Below are 15,630 nucleotides of genomic sequence, written 5' to 3' on the forward strand. Positions count from 1 at the left end.
TCGGCTCTGGTGGGGAAATCTTCCCTCCTGGATGTGTTCAAGGGATAAATCTGGAAGGATTTATCAGGGGTTGAAATGCCAGGATAACGGAATTGACGGTTTATAAGTAATTAGGGTTGTTAAAAAAATAAATTGAGCTAAAAAGGGAATGAAATCTGCATTAAAAACTTGGGTGGGGGTTTGGAGCAGCCTGGGATAGTGGAAAATGTGGATTGGGGGTGAAATGAGAAGAGTTTTAGGGTCCCTTCCTGCTCAAATGAGTCTGGGATGATTCCATGACTGAGTTCAAAGCCATTTCTCTATTTTTTTGCATAAAATCAGTTTAAAATGCTTTAAAGCCACCAAGACTTTCTGCAGGGGGGATTTGCAGAGTGCAGAGCAGGGAAAGAGGACAGCAGGAAATGAGGAGCCTCCAGTGTCCCCCATCCAAGCCAGGCTGGGATTTCAGGGATTCCAGGTCACCCCACAGCGCCAGGTCCTTGCAGTGCCCTAAAAACCCCAAAACTGGCTTTTCCCATGGGGTTGTGGCTGTCGATCGCAGATTTATGGCATCAAAACACTGAAACACCTCGAGGAAAAATGACAGCAAAACCCCAAGGTGTCACTTCTCTGCTGTCCCTTAAAACCCCGCTGAAGTGTGGGCTTGGCTCCCACTTCTGTAGGGACGGGACTCATCCCAAGCAACATTGAGACCCCTTAACCTCAACCTCGCACACGAGCGGCCTCATTGTCCCGCCGGGGCCGCGGGGAGGTGACAATTCCCTGCCACTCCCAGCACTGGGTCCGTGCTCACCCACGCAGGGATTCCCAGATGAGGTTTCCCCGCTGGCCCGGATCTTCAGGGATGTGCCCCGGAGGAATCCCAGGATGAGCCGAGTGCTGCTGGGTTTAAACGCCCACGAAAATTCCCTAAAAATGTTGGGAACCCTGGAAAGAATCGATCCAGCCTTAGGCTGAGGTTTGTTCGTGCTTAGGCTGAGACCAAAGTGTTCGCTTCAGGTTTATGTCGTGATTTTGAAAGGGTTCTGAAAGGTTTTTGTAAGGATTTTCTGAGGATTTTGAAAGGTTTTTGTGAGGATTTTGTAAGGTTTTTAAAGGTTTTTACGATGCTTGTGTGTTTTCATGAGGTTTCACAATGTTTTTGTAAGGTCTTTTTTATTAATTTCGTAAGGATTTGTGAGGTTTTTGTAAGGATTTCGTGACATCTTTTGTAAGGTGTTTGTAGGGCTTTCGAAGCTTTTTGTGAAGTTTTTATGACGTTTATGTGTTTTTATGACATTTTATACAGTTTTTGTACAGTTTTTTAAATTTTTGAAGTTTTACAAGGTTTCGGGACAGTTTCTTAATGGTTTTTTGAGGCTTTATAAGGCTTTTCTACCATTTTGTTACGGTTTTTTGAGATTTTGTAGGGTTTTTGTAGGGTTTCTGTCAGGTTTTCGAGATTTTCACCAGCTTTGACCTCTGAGCCTGGCCTAACCCCACTAAAGACTAACTCGTGTTCTAACCTGTCCCCCAGCCGCCAATGGATCGTCCATATGGGACATCAGAGCCATGGCAAACAGTAACTGGGCAAACATCACCTGGAGCCACAATTTCTCGGCAGGAACTGACTTTGTGGTTAAGTATATCACCAGTAAGCATCAGATCGCGTGGGGACTCTACGGGGTGGCTCTGCCCTTAGAGATCCTGCCAGCTCCCGCCCTTTCCTTGGATTTAATTCCATGATTCCATGGCCAGCTTGGAAAAAAAAAAAAAAACAAAACCCAGAGGGGGAAAAACACGGTGGTTGTGGCGGTTGGGGTAGATCAGAGGTGGTTCTCCGGGGGTTCCCTCTCCGTGCGCCGACGGCCGTGGGGTTTGATGATCTTTGGGAATGTCGAGGTCAATGGGAGGAGATGGAGAAAACAGGGAGGAAAATGAAATTGACGGGAATTTGGAAGACGGGATTCCTGAACCTGGAGTTGGCAGAATCCTCTAAGATCCCAAACCTCCTCCTCGGTGCTCCTTAGCGTTGTACGGCTCCGTCCCGGGCTGGAAGCAGAGCCGGGGTCTCTGGGCTTGGTGCCGGTTTAGGGAGAGGTTTTTGTCTTGTTGGTTGGTTTGGGGTTTCTGGAGAGGCAGTGCCGGCTGCTGCTCATCCCTGAGTTTATCTCCCAGCCCTCGCGTCCGCTGCTGTGCTGGTCCGGAATCCCTGAAAATTGTAATTCCAGGCAGGAACCCCTCCTGCCATTCCAGCTTCCCTTAGGAGATGACCTTGAATTGTCCTTGAAACAATTCCTGTGCAAAGCAGTGCCTGGCCTCCAAAATTCCCATATTTCGGGATATGCATGAGCTTGCCAGGCCCTAAATCCCACATATCCCAGCTCCCAACCCACCCCTATTTTTTCCCAGTCACTGGGACGCACAAGGAGCAAGCCCAGGTGCTGAATCCATGCCAGCAGCATCAATCCCTTGGGATTCTCTCTCCAGAATTTGGCTGAGGGAGGAAATATTGAAGATTTCAGCCCTTTCTGGACAGCTGTGGTAGTCCACCCCTTTTTGGTGGCATTTGAAGGAACAAAACCTCAAAGCCACAATTCTCAGTGGGTAACGACCCCAGCAGCTCCTTGTCCCCAGGGCAGTGACCCCAAACCAGCAGTTCCTTGGCTCAGGGAAAGATCCCAAGTCAGCAGCTCCTTGTCCCCAGAATAATGGCCCCAAATCAGCAGCACCTTGTCCCCAGGGCCACATTATTCCCACTCAGTCCCAGGGATTTCACAGCACCTTGCCTGCAATATCACAACCCCAAAACAGCAGTTCCCTGGCTCAGGAAATGACCCCAAACCAGCAGTTCCTTGGCTCAGGAAATGACCCCAAACCAGCAGCTCCTTGGCTTTGGCATCAACCTCAAACCAGAGGTTCCTTGGCTTGGGAAATGACCCCAAGCCAGCAGTTCCTTGTCTCAGTACCGACCCCGAACCAGCAGCTCCTTGGCTCAGGAAATGACCCCAAACCAGCAGCTCCTTGTGTCAGTACCGACCCCAAACCAGCAGCTGCTTGTCCCCAGGGTAGTGACCCCAAACCAGCAGCTCCTTGGCTCAGTACCAACCCCAAGCAGCAGCTCCCTGCCCCGGGAGCCGTGTCACTCCTGGCCAGCCCCCGGGGCCAGCCCCGCGCCTGGGCCGCAGTGTCCCCGGTGTCCCCGCGGGGTGTCCGGGCGGGGTTTGATGTGCGGTTTCTGTTCCCCAGGTAACAAGACAGAGAAATCAATCCCCGTTAAGGCTCAGGGCCCGTCCTCGGTGCAGCTGGCGGATCTGACGCCGGGGATGATGTACAAGCTGTGGGTGTTCCCCATATGGTCCCACCCCAGCGAGCACTCGTACATTACCTTTACCACCAGCTCAGGTGAGACAGGCGTCGGCCGCGTGTCCCCAGAGTGTCCCCAGCGTGTCCCCAGCATGGCCCCGGCATGGCCCCGCCATCCCCATGGTGCTTTGGCCATGGCTGCATGGAAATCCCTCATCCCACCGCCCTCAACTCAGGGATTGCTTGGCGTTGCATGGAGGATGAGAATCCCAGGAAGGGACGGAGATTCCTTTGGATGGGGATCCCTTTGAATGGGGATCCCTCGTGATGGCAATCCTCTGGATGGGGATCATCTGGATGGGGATCTTTTGGATGGGGATCCTTTGGATGGGGATCCCTCGTCATGGGCATCCTTTGGATGAGGATTCCTTGGTCTGGGGATCCTTGGGATGGGGATTCCTTGGAATGAAGGAAAGGGAGGAGAGCGCATTCACGTTGTCACAGCCTCTGCTTGCGGCCCCTTGGTGCCCGTTGGGACTCTGGGGGACAGTGAGGTGTCACTGATGGGACGCAGTGGGAGTGGGAATGTGGTGTTGGCACAGGAGTGTCCCTAGGGATTTCCATACTCCTGGGACGTTTCCTCTGGCACTTTGTGTGGAATTTTCCAGGCTTTGTCTCCGTGTGGTTTCCGCATTTTCCTGGTTGTGGATTCCCCCATTTCCCACCCGGCTCCAGACACTCCCTCCTTTGTCCCACAGGATCTTTGTGTGTGTGTAAAACTCTGCCGCTCCCTCCCGAGGATTCCCAGTAAATCCAAAGTCCCTAAATCCCTTTGTATCCACCCAGGGCTTTTCCTAAGGGATCTGCGCACAGCTCCTGTCAATTCCACTCTGCTGGAATTCCGCGGAGCAGGAAATACTGCAGCAGCCTCCCTGAGAGTGTCGTAGGTAGAGGTGGGGATTTACAAGGAATTAAAATGGTTTTGCTCGGTTCCAGCTGTGGGACGGGAAGCTCTGGCAATTTCCAGGCCCTGCCAGGAATGGCGAAAGGAAAATGGGAATCTCAAAGGGCTGTGGGAACTGGGGAGCAGAGCTCCCCACACCCCCTGTGCGCAGCCAAAATGGTCAGAAAATCTGGAATATCGCCGGGTAACTCCCAGTGGCTGCTGGTGTTCCATGGAATTAACATTGGAAAAGCGTCTGCCACCATCGAATCCCACCATTCCCTGGCACTGCCAAGGCCACCATGTCCCCAGGTGCCACATCCAGGTGGTTCTGGAGTGTCCAACCCTGCTCAATGTGATATCCCAAACTGTCCCCAGACTGCTCCAGGACTGAGCAAATCCATGGCACAGCAGCCCCTGGAATATTCTGGTCCCATCAGAGCTGATTTTGGACCCAGATCCCTCCCAGCACAGCTTCAGTTTTGAGTTAAATCCCCAATTTTGTTTCTCTTTCCAGATCTTTCCCTCAGTCCAAAATCTCCGTCAGCTCCCGCCCTCCCATGGGAGTTATCCCTATGGATAACAATTTTATCCCTCTGAATAACCATTTTATCCCTCTGGAAAACCAATCCCAACCTGGACCCGCCTCTTTTCCTTCCTCCCCTGCTTTCCCCCCCATTTGGGATCCGTGGGGTGATGGAGGTGACAGCAACTGGCCGGGCATAATTAAAAAAACAGCAAAAAAAAAGCCACAATATCCTTGGCCAATTCCTGCTGGGAAGACTCTGCATATATTTTCCATAATTGAGAGGTTCCTACTGATATTTTCATGGAGAATAAGGGATGGAGCCACCTTTATCCCCGGGATTGAGGCTGGTGCTGACCTGAGCCCGGTGGGATGCACGGAGCTGTCGCCTTCCCTGCAGGAATAAACGCTCCACATCCATTTCTCTCCTGGCTGGATGCTGCTGACACAAGTGCCAGACCCCTGCTGACAATCCTGTGGCATTGGGAACGCTTTGGATAAAAAGGAACCGAGCAGTTTTAGGGGTTTTTGGGTTTTTTGTTGTTTTTTTTTCATATCTTGTAAATCATTGTTCCAAAGGTTTCTTCAGGCTGAGGGCAGATAAATAAGAAACATTCCCCTGCAGGAGGCTGAGCTCTGATTTCATTCCTGATTAACTGGCAGCTCATTAAGCCAAAAAAAATTCCTCCCAGGAGCAAAGGGCACTTGGATATGACAAAAATAGCGGAGTAGAGAAGGAGGGCTGATAAATTTTAAATAGATAAATAAATAAATGGCTTTCTTAGCTTGTCCAAACACTGGGAAGAGTGTCCAGGGAAGGGTTTGGAACTGGGAAGGGTTTGGAGAGTCCTGAGGGAACTGGGCAGGGGCTCAGCCTGGAGCAAAGGAGGCTCAGGGGGAATTTCTGGCTCTGCACAACTCCCTGCCAGGAGGGGACAGCCGGGGGGATTTGGGATCTTATCCCAGGGAACAGGGACAGGAGGAGAGGGAACGGCCTCAGGCTGGGCTGGGGAGGCTCAGGTTGGACACCAGCAGGAATTTCCTCATGGGAAGGGCTGGAAGGGGCTGCCCAGGGGGGTTTGGAGCGCCCATCCCTGGAGGTGTCACCTGGAGGTGGCACTGAGTGCTCAGGATGGGGATCGGGCACGGCCTGGACTCGATGATCCCACAGGGATTTTCCAGCCTCGGCGATCCTGAGATTCTGGGAATAGGATCACACAGGGCTGGAGCCAGAGGGGACTTTTCACACCCAAAGATCTCTTTTGCAATCCAAGAAAAAACTCGGTGGAGCTGAGCTCTGCTCCTGACACGTCAATGATGACTCTGAGCTAACAAATATTCTGCCACGAAATTATCATTAATTATTTTTTAAAAAGGTTCTGCAGCTGCAATTCCAATCAGGACCTGTCATATTCTGCAGCTGCTTTCCATTTTCCCTCGAGGTTGGCCTCACCTTAAAGCAAAATCACAAAATCCCCTGGGACAGCCACGGGCTTCAAACCTTCCTTCCTGACAGTCCCTCGTTTACTCCAAATCCACCTTTGCAGGGACTTTGATTTGGTCCTCAAGTGTTGCTTTTTTGGGAAGGATGGATTTATCCCCCCCTTTTTTGGGAAGGATGGATTTATCACCCTTTTTTAGCAAGGATGGATTTATCACCCTTTTTTTGGGAAGGGTGGATTTATTCCCCCCTTTTTTAGGAAGGATGGATTTATCCCCCTTTTTTAGCAAGGATGGATTTATCACCCTTTTATGCCCCCATCCTCCTGTGAGATCTCCTTGGGACTCGGGGTTTAAAATCCTCCTTTCCAAACCCAGCTCCAACCCCCATCCCACCTCTCAGGCTTCTCTGGAATTTCGTATTTTGAAGACCTCCTTGTTTCTCCCTGGAAAAATCCCATCCCATCGCTGTTCATGGAATTTTTCCCTCTCCAAGCTTTCCAGCAGAGCTTCCTTCCCCTTCCCTTCCCCAGCACTCGGATTTTTGAATCCATTTCTTTGTCGTCAGCTCATTCTCCCCATCTAAATGCACATCCTTGAGGATTCCGGGATTCAGGCTGGGATTGAGGAAATGTGGGATTTGACAGTGTTGGAGTCAGAGGAGCCATCAGGCAGCTCCTTCCCCTCTCAGTGCTGCCCAAAAATCCACAAAACATTCTGGGTTCAGCATCTCTTCCTGACCAGAGATTCTCCTTCATGTCATTCTCCTCTTTAATCTGAATTTCCTTGTCATGGTTCGCCTGCAATTCCCTGCATTTCATCCCCAGGAAAGCACTTCTCTTCTTGGCCTCAGTTCCAATGGAACAAGCACAGTTTGATCCCCAGAATTTTGTGGGTTTGGAATTTTTTCCCAATCCAACCCATTTTTCCCTTTGCTGCCTCTCTTCCAAGATCCTTTCTCTCTGAACACATTAAGGGAGGGCTGCTCCCTGCTTTCTTTATCCCTCTTTTTCCTCACCAGGTTTTCAGGAATTTTCAGGATCTCCTGCCCAACTCCATTCCCAACCCCATCCCAGCCACCCTGGTCCTCCCACATTCCCACGGGGAACGCCTCGGTTTTCCCTCAGCTTGGATAAACCCAGCCCCTCCGCCCTGCTGAAGGTTATTTTCTCCTCTGCCTCGCTGAATTCCAAGGAGAGGCTGGAAAAGGCAGCCTTGGAGCTATTTTTAGGCCATGGATTTGTCTGTCTGACCGTGTGGGAGAGCTGCGAGCCGGGAGTCGGGGAATGGCAGGGAGGACACAGGAGCTGGAGGATGGGAACAGGCTTGGAATTACTCCTATAAACAGGCAGGAGCCTTGGGAAGGAGCTGGAAGCAGGAATTTGCTCCAGGAGAAAACACTCGGAGCTATCAGAGCCCTCTGTGCTCCAGTTCATCCCAGTTCATCCCAGTTCATCCCAGTTCAAGGTTGCCAATGACGCCCCTGGGCTCAGCGATTCCCTGATCCACTGGGGCTGCCCAAAATCCCTGGGCACCAGGGTTGGATCTGTGGCATTCCTGCTGCCATTCCAAGGAATTCCCACCTGTTCCCAGATCTTGGGGGGCTTCCACCAGGCCCTCCCAGCCCTGAGACCCTTGGTCACCACCAGAAGCAGCAGGAGCTGGGTGGTGGTGGCAGAAGAGCCACCTCCGTCACCTCTGCAGGGACACCAGTTCATCCCAGTTCATCCCAGTTCATCTCAGTTTTTATCCCTGTTCATCCCAGTTCAAGGCTTCCAATGAACCCTCAGAACTCAGCAATTCCCTGATCCAGCGGTGCTGCCCAAAATCCCTGGGCAGCAGGACTTGGGAATGTTCCTCTTGGATCTTCCTGCACCCAGGGCCGTTTTCAGATGCAGCAAATTCCATCAAATTCCTTCTCTAGCTTCCTTTGCCCTTTTTTTTTTTTGCAATTCCCTCTTCCCAGATTTTCCTTTCTGTTGGGCGCCTTCACTCTTTGTGGTTCCTGATAAAGCTGATTTTATTTTCCACCATAAAAGGAAAAACAAACCATGAAAAAACATAAAAACATCACCAAAAAGATACCGAAAGCCCACCAAAATGCACCCAAAACCCCCCAAAAAACACAGAAAAAAATAATCAAAAAACACCAATAAAACACCAAAACCAACCAAAGCATTGTGAAAAAAACGCCAAAACCCACCAAAAACTCCACAAAAACCCCAAAGAAACACCAAGAGAACACCACAAAAACCCACCAAAAAATGACCAATAAAGCATCAAAAACCACCAAGAAAACACCAGAAAATCCCACAAAAACCCACCAATAAAGCACCAAAAAACACCAAGAAACCACCAAAAAACAACAAATCCCTGTGATGCAACCTCAAGCACACACCCAGACGCACCCAAACTAAAGAAAACTCCTGAACCAGCGCCCTGAATTCCTCTTCCTGCATTCCTTGCACGGTTTGCTCCATCCCTTAGGAATATTTTCCCCTTTTTCCCCGCAGCCTACACCAAGAACCAGGTGGACATCGCCACGCAGGGCTGGTTCATCGGCCTCATGTGCGCCATCGCCCTCCTGGTGCTCATCCTCCTCATCGTCTGCTTCATCAAGAGGAGCCGCGGCGGGAAGTACCCAGGTGAGCATGGGAACGGCCATTCCCAGAATTTCAGTCGGTCTGGGCTTTCTTGGGGATCATCCCGTGGTGGGGAATACCCAGGTGAGAGCTTGGAATGGGAAATCCCAAAACTTAAACGGGTGTGGCATCATCCAGTGGTGAATATCCAGGTGAGAGCTTGGAATGGCCATTCCAAGGGTTAAACAGGGCCTGGATCCTTGGGGATCGTCCAGTGGTGGAGAATATCCTGGTGAGAGTGGGAATGGGAAATCCCAAAACTTAAATGAGTGTGTCATAATCCAGTGGTGGGGAATATCCAGGTGAGAGTGGGAATGGCCATTCCCAAGGTTTCAGCAGGTCCAGGATTCTGAGGGTGAAGCCAGAGGTGGGGAATATCCAGGTGAGAGCTTGGAATGGCCATTCCCAAGGGTTAAACAGGTCCAAGATCCTTGGGGATCGTCCAGTTGTGGAGAATATCCAGGTAAAAATGGGAATGGGAAATCCCAAAATGTAAACGGGTGTGGCATCATCCAGTGGTGAATATCCAGGTGAGCGCTTGGAATGGCCATTCCTGAGGGTTAAACAGGGCCTGGATCCTTGGGGATCATCCAGTCCTGGGAAATATCCAGGTGAGAGCTTGGACTGGCCATTCCTGAGGGTTAAACAGGGCCTGGATCCTTGGGGATCATCCAGTCCTGGGAAATATCCAGGTGAGAGGTGGGAATGGCCATTCCCAAGGGTTAAGCAGTTCCAGGATCCTTGGGGATCATCCAGTCCTGGGAAATACCCAGGTGAGGGCAATCCCTTTGTAACCCTTTTTAAACCCCTCACAAACCCTTTGCAGACCATTTTCTTTCACTTTGCAACCCCTTTGCAACCCCTTTGCAACCCCTTTGTAACCCCTTTGTAACCCCTTTGTAACCCCTTTGTAACCCTTTCCGAGCTCTCCCCAGGTGCAGTTTTCACCTCTCCGAGCTCCTCCCCCTCAGGGACTCCCCCAGGACCCTTCCCCAGTTCCTCCCCATTCCCAGACCCTTCAGTCCTCACTGGTTTAACTGGGAGGGGGGGCTCTGCTCCTTTCGCAGTGCGGGACAACAAGGACGAGCACCTCAATCCCGAGGACAAGAACGTGGAGGACGGATCCTTCGACTACAGGTAGGACCCCATGGAATGTCCGACCCCCCACCCCCCATCAGCCCCTCCCCCGCCATCACAGCCCCCTCCCCCACCCTGTGGTGCCACAGATCCCCCCCGGAACGATCCCTGTGTCCCCCCCCCCACCCCCTTTCCTCCTCCTGCCGCCTTCCCGCTGTAATTCCCGAAGGAAACTACTCCAGGCGCCGCCAGGCTGTGGGGTTCCACCTCCTCTTCCTGGGATTCTGGGATCGGGGACCTTGGACAGCTCCCAGCAGGAGTAAACCAACCTTAACGGAACTTCTGACACATAAAATCCCCAAAAATCACCCCAAAAACCCGGAGTCCGTAGCAGCCTGGCCTGAGGGTATTTCTGGAGTATCCTAAAGGAGAAATGTCCAAAGTTCTGTTGGGATCAGGCTGGGCAGAGCTGGGATTCTGGGATCAGCTCCCCAGGACAAGCCCCCATCAGGAGCAGAGCAACATTAATGGAACTTCTGACACAAAAAAATCCCGAAAATCACCCCAAAATCCCAAACTTTGTAGCAGCCTGAGGGTATTTCTGGAGCACCCTAAGGAGGATCCGTGGGAGAAATGCCCAAAATTCCATTGGGGTCAGGCTGAGCAGAACTGGGATTCTGGGATCAGCTCCCACCAGGAGCAGAACAACCTTAATAGAACTCCTGGCAAGCAAAACCCCCCCAAACCACCCCAAACCCCCAAATTTTGTAGCAGCCTGAGGGTATTTCTGCAGTCCCACCCCACAGCTCAGCCCCTGTCCTTCCCATAAAGGAATATCCATAGGAGAAAAGCCCCAATCTCTGTAGGGATCAGCCCAGGAAGCAGGAAAGGGGAATGATTTGGGGTCTGCCTGTGCTCCAGCCCCATAAAATCCCTCAAAAGCCCCTGAGGGCTCCAGCAGGGATTCAGACAGAACCTCCCCGACTGCCCCGGCTCCATCCCGCTCTTTGCACGCAAATGTCACCCCTAAAGAGCAGCAGAGCCTTTTTCCCTCCAGGAGAACTCCTGGGATGTGTCAGGAAGGGACAGGAGCTTCCCAAGCATTCCCAGCTCTCTGCAATCCTGGGAGCAGGTTCTGCTGTCAGGGCTCACCCAGCAGCTGAGGGGATTTGGGACATTTTAATTCCAATTCTTTAAAGAATTAAAATTCCTTTTCCCACCTGAGCTGGAGCCAAAACCTGGTGGGAATTTTTCCTCCTCCTTTCAACCAGGGGTTGATTTTAATCCCATGTTATTCCCAGCATGGGAAGAATGGGTTTGGGATTCAGGAAGGGATGAGTAAGAACGGATTCTGCCAGAGGATTTAGGGGAAATAAATGAATCAGGAACAGAAATGGAACAGAACCAGGGATCACATTAATTTCATCAGAGGCACAGAAACTCCATTTCAGAGGGATTTTTTTATTCCAGAGGATTTCATGAAGCTCCCCAGAGTCCAAAAAAACATGGAATGCAAGCAGGATGTTGTAGGGAAAGGCTGACATTCCACAATGTCCTAAACAACACGCAGGGCCAACACCTTCCTCCCCTCCCTGCCACTCAGTGCTTCCAGGGGTGGCCAAAAACTCCTCCTGTGAATTTTTGGGATGCTCCCTTCGGATTCCAGGCTGGGACAGGGAAAACAGCAGAGGAGGAAGGAGCTCAGCCTGGTCCTGCTGCAGGTTTTGGGGTCAGACCCATCCCTTCCCAAGGCAGGATTTTATGGAGCACTCCTGGCATGGGAATGAGCCATAACCAGGACAGAGCCTGGCCCCAAATGGTGATTCCAGGCAGGAAAGGGAGCTTTGTGCTTCCCAGGTTTGTGGGGTGGTTTGTGGGAAGCCTGAACCCCCCATTCCCACAGGGATTCCCACAGGGATTCCCACAGGGATTCCCACAGGCCGAGCTTCTGGCAGCACTCCCGGATTTCCCAGCTCTGCTTCTCCAGAGCCCACAGAGGGAGATCAGCCACCATTCCTGAGGCAAATCCATGGCCAGGCACCTTCCCACTCCAAAGGGAACACAAACTCTTGAAAAGGCTGGCAGAAATCCCCTGGCACCATCCAAGGGCCGTGTCCTTCCGGGCAAGGGGAAGGATTGGGGTGAATCCTTTATCCTTCTGCTCAGCTGGAGCTCTGGCTTTTATGGACAACTCCATTCCCAAAATTTCCAAGGGAAAGGCAGGAGCCAGTGGAAGGACAATAAAAGGACAATAAAACTCTGGGATGAAGTCCATGGAGCATTATGGACTCAATAACGGGGGGGAAAACCCAATCTAATAAGAATGATAAAAAATAAATCCTACAACCCAAACCCCCACCAGCTTTGCCCCCTCCTCCTGAGGAACACCAGGATTGCTGGGAGAATTCCAGGAGGTTTCCCTCTGGGAGGCAGAAGGGAAGGTGAAGCCTGGAGCTGCTGGCTGATGGAGCTCGGGGCTGATTGCGGGGCCGGGCTCCGGGAGGGGCAGCATTTAGGATTTCAGGGAAGGGCAGGAATTGAGCCCATCCCGGCTCCCGCCCCCTCCTCCCCATGGCATGGCTGCTGTGCCCTCGTCACCCTCACGTGCCCAGCGCCCCGTGCATGCCACTCTCCGTGCTCCTCATCCCAAAATCCCGTCACATCTCTGCTCCAATCCCGGGATAATGGTGTTCCCAAGCAGGGAAGCTCCTTCCCAGGCCAGGACCATTATCCATGGACAATGTTCCATGCCAGCACTGGTGCCTCATTATACCAAATGTTCCGTGCTGCCCCTGGGGAGGCGGCTGGAAACTCCTGGATGCCAGGAAAGGGGATTTAGGGTCCAGATTCCCAGTCAGGATGTCCAGGAAAAGGGCACGCGTGACACAGTGCAGGCAGTGCCACTTGAGGAGGGGACATCTCAGCAGGCACAGAACTGTCCCGGGAGCCTCGTGAGGGAGGAAGGCTCTGGAAAAGCTCTGGGAAGTTGCAGGTTTATCCACAGGGCCATTCCAAGGAATCCCAGCAGGACCCTGGGGTGAACCCAGCCACCCTTGTCCTGCTGCACGCGGCTCCCCAGAGCCACCACTGTCCCCTGGACACCACCCAGCCCTTCTTGGATGGCCCTTTCCATGCTGGGACGGCTTCCAAGGAGGCTGATCCCGCCTGGAACGGCTCTCCTGGCTCCATTTGGTATAACGAGGCGACAATTCCTGTTTTGTTTTTTTTATTTTTTGGGTCGTAGCACTGCCCCTGTGAATGCAGAACCTCCTCATTTCTCTCTCTGATCAGGCTCTTTCTGCTTCTCTCTGTTTTATTCCCATTCCTTCTCCTCCTTTTCACCTGGTCTATCCACATGGACCGTGAAGGTCTCTTGAAAGGTAGGACCTCGTGCTGCCAGAAGTCCGGCACATTCTGCTTTTTTGGGAATTTTATTTTCCTTCCTTCCTTCCTCCTGTTGATTTCTTCACGGCCAAAACTCCCCTGTCCCCCTTCCCACATCCCTGCCTAACACATTAAACAAAATCCCTCTAATTCCCGCTGCCCTCAGGGCTTCTGGAGACTCAGATCCTGCTTGGAGTTGCTCCATGGGCTGGGTGTACCCCCAAATCCAGCCAGGCCCCCCAGCTCCAGCCTCTGATCCCTCCTGGTGGAGCAGGATTGAACTGGGGAATGCACGTGGGATTTTTCAAGGAAAAAAACTGTAGATTTTCAAGGGAAAACTGTGTTTTTTCAAGGAAAAACTATTGTTTTCCAAGAAAAAGTGCGTCCCAGGGGATGGGGACGAGGGACATGAGCCAGAACCGCTGGATCCTGTCCAACTGCCCACTCTTAGTCCTGAAAATCCTCCCTCCGGCTCCAGCCTCCCCTTCCTCCCGATGATTTATGGGACTCAGGAGAGTGTTTCCCACGTGGTTCCCATCTGGGCACCAACACCTGGTTCAGCTGCACTCCCAGAAATCCATTTTAACCGGGTTAGATCCCATCAGGAGCTGACGGAAAACCGCTGCTCCCTCCTAACGCACTAACGGGATAAACGGTCCTGGAGAGAGGTAAAACCAACAGGAATTCTCTGGGAATGCATTCCCAGTGGGAATTCGGTGCTGCAGCCCCTCAGTTAGGGATCATCCAGCTCCGGATTTGGCTTGAGCTGCCCCCGCAAAGTTTGGGAAGGGGCGTTGGGAATTGAGGATCTGCGTTTTGCCGCTCTCTACTCCGCGTTTTTGGGGCTTTCTAACCAGTCCTGCTTCCTCACTCAATTATTCCTCCTTTTCCCTCAAAAAAATCTGCTTCCAGAGCTAACAAATTAATTTTTTTTGTTGTTGTTGTGATGCCAAGTTAATAGGAAGTGTCAAATACTTGGGGTTTTGTTATCGTGGAATTCCCAAAGCGCTGATCCAAGGAAAGGCACGGTGGGATCCCGAATTCCTCTCCCACTTCAGGGAGCTGATGAATCCCATGGAATGAGGAAGAATTAATCCCATGGAATGAGGGAGAATTAATGCCTTGCCCTGCTCAAGAGCCCAGGCAAAGTGCAAAAAAAAAAAAAAATCCCTAAATTTTCACCAATTTTAAGGAAAATAAAGGAATGGAGTGGAGCGAGCCTGGCAGATCCCAAGCTAAACAAAAACAACTGGAAAAAGACAGGAATGGAGGTGGGAGGACAAATATTTCAGGGATATCTTCAGGAACATGATAGAATTTGCATGAACTAAGGAACTGTTGATATAAAAATTAATTTTTATATCAATTTAGAGCAATCCACTCTCATCCTTCCCAAAATATCTCAATTTATGGGATACAAATCCCAGCCCTCCAAGGGAAAACAGCTTTTCCCTGGTTAGAATTTGGTTAAAAGGAATTCTTTAAAGTGGTATTTTTCTCTTTTGGGTCAAACTCTTTATTTTTAGGTGACTTGGCTTTTAGTGAAAAGGAGAAAAACCCAGACTGAGCAAGGAAAAACGCCCAGAAATAAACTGGGAAAGGGAAGTTCCCAGGAGTTTTGGAAGCTGCACAAAACTTGGCATCCTAAAAGTGTCCCCTCGCAATGCTCCCCATTGCACGTGGTTTTTTCCAAGGAAAAACTGTGGTTTCCAAGAAAAAAACCTGCATTTTTTCAAGGAAAAACTGCATTTTTTCAAGGAAAAGCGCTGTTTTCAAGAAAAAATGCGATTTTTCAAGGGGAACTGTTTTTTCAAGGAAAAACTGCATTTTTTTCCAAGGTAAAACAATGTTTTCCAAGAAAAAAAAAATGTGGTTTTTTTCCAAGGAAAAACTGTGTTTTCTCAAGGAAATCTGGGAACAAACCACTCAACCAGGTTACCAAGGGGGGCTAAAACCCTGAGAGAGAAAGAATCCAAGGGAAAAACATTCCTGATGTTCATCCAGCCCCATTGATCCAAGTTTTGGGTGGAGTACTGAGGTTAAGAAATCTAGGGCAAGAAATCAAGGTTGAAAACCTGAGATTTAGAAATTGAGATTTAGAAACCGAGAGCAAGAAGCTGAGATCAATGGATTGAGATTAAAAACTTGAGATTTAGAAACTGAGAGTAAAAAATCGAGAGAGAGAAATTAAAGTTAAGAAATTGAGGGAAAGAAACAGAGAGCAAGAATTTGAGAGTAAAAAAACTGAGTAAGAAATCAAGTTTAAGAAATTGAGGTTAATAAATTGAGGTTAATAAACTGAGGTTAATAAATTGAGGTTAATAAATTGAGAT

The 15,630-nt window shown here is 50.6% G+C and overlaps 1 protein-coding gene across 15 annotated transcripts in view; it reads left to right on the forward strand.

Moving 5' to 3' along the window:
• The window catches only part of NFASC (neurofascin), an 83,031-nt gene that overhangs the window by 60,966 nt on the left and 6,435 nt on the right, over positions 1-15,630 (forward strand). For 9 of the 15 annotated variants that reach the window (XM_066565499.1, XM_066565501.1, XM_066565503.1 and 6 more), the window contains 2 exons: positions 8,708-8,839; positions 9,904-9,973. In XM_066565499.1, the coding sequence (XP_066421596.1) occupies positions 8,708-8,839; positions 9,904-9,973 (202 nt within the window). Of the gene's footprint in view, positions 1-1,516; positions 1,634-3,228; positions 3,385-8,707; positions 8,840-9,903; positions 9,974-15,630 lie in introns of those variants that run through there. The other 6 variants (XM_066565495.1, XM_066565497.1, XM_066565500.1 and 3 more) reach the window with 2 other exon arrangements.

Source organism: Molothrus aeneus, chromosome 24, assembly GCF_037042795.1.
Source record: "Molothrus aeneus isolate 106 chromosome 24, BPBGC_Maene_1.0, whole genome shotgun sequence".
Taxonomy (NCBI): domain Eukaryota; kingdom Metazoa; phylum Chordata; class Aves; order Passeriformes; family Icteridae; genus Molothrus; species Molothrus aeneus.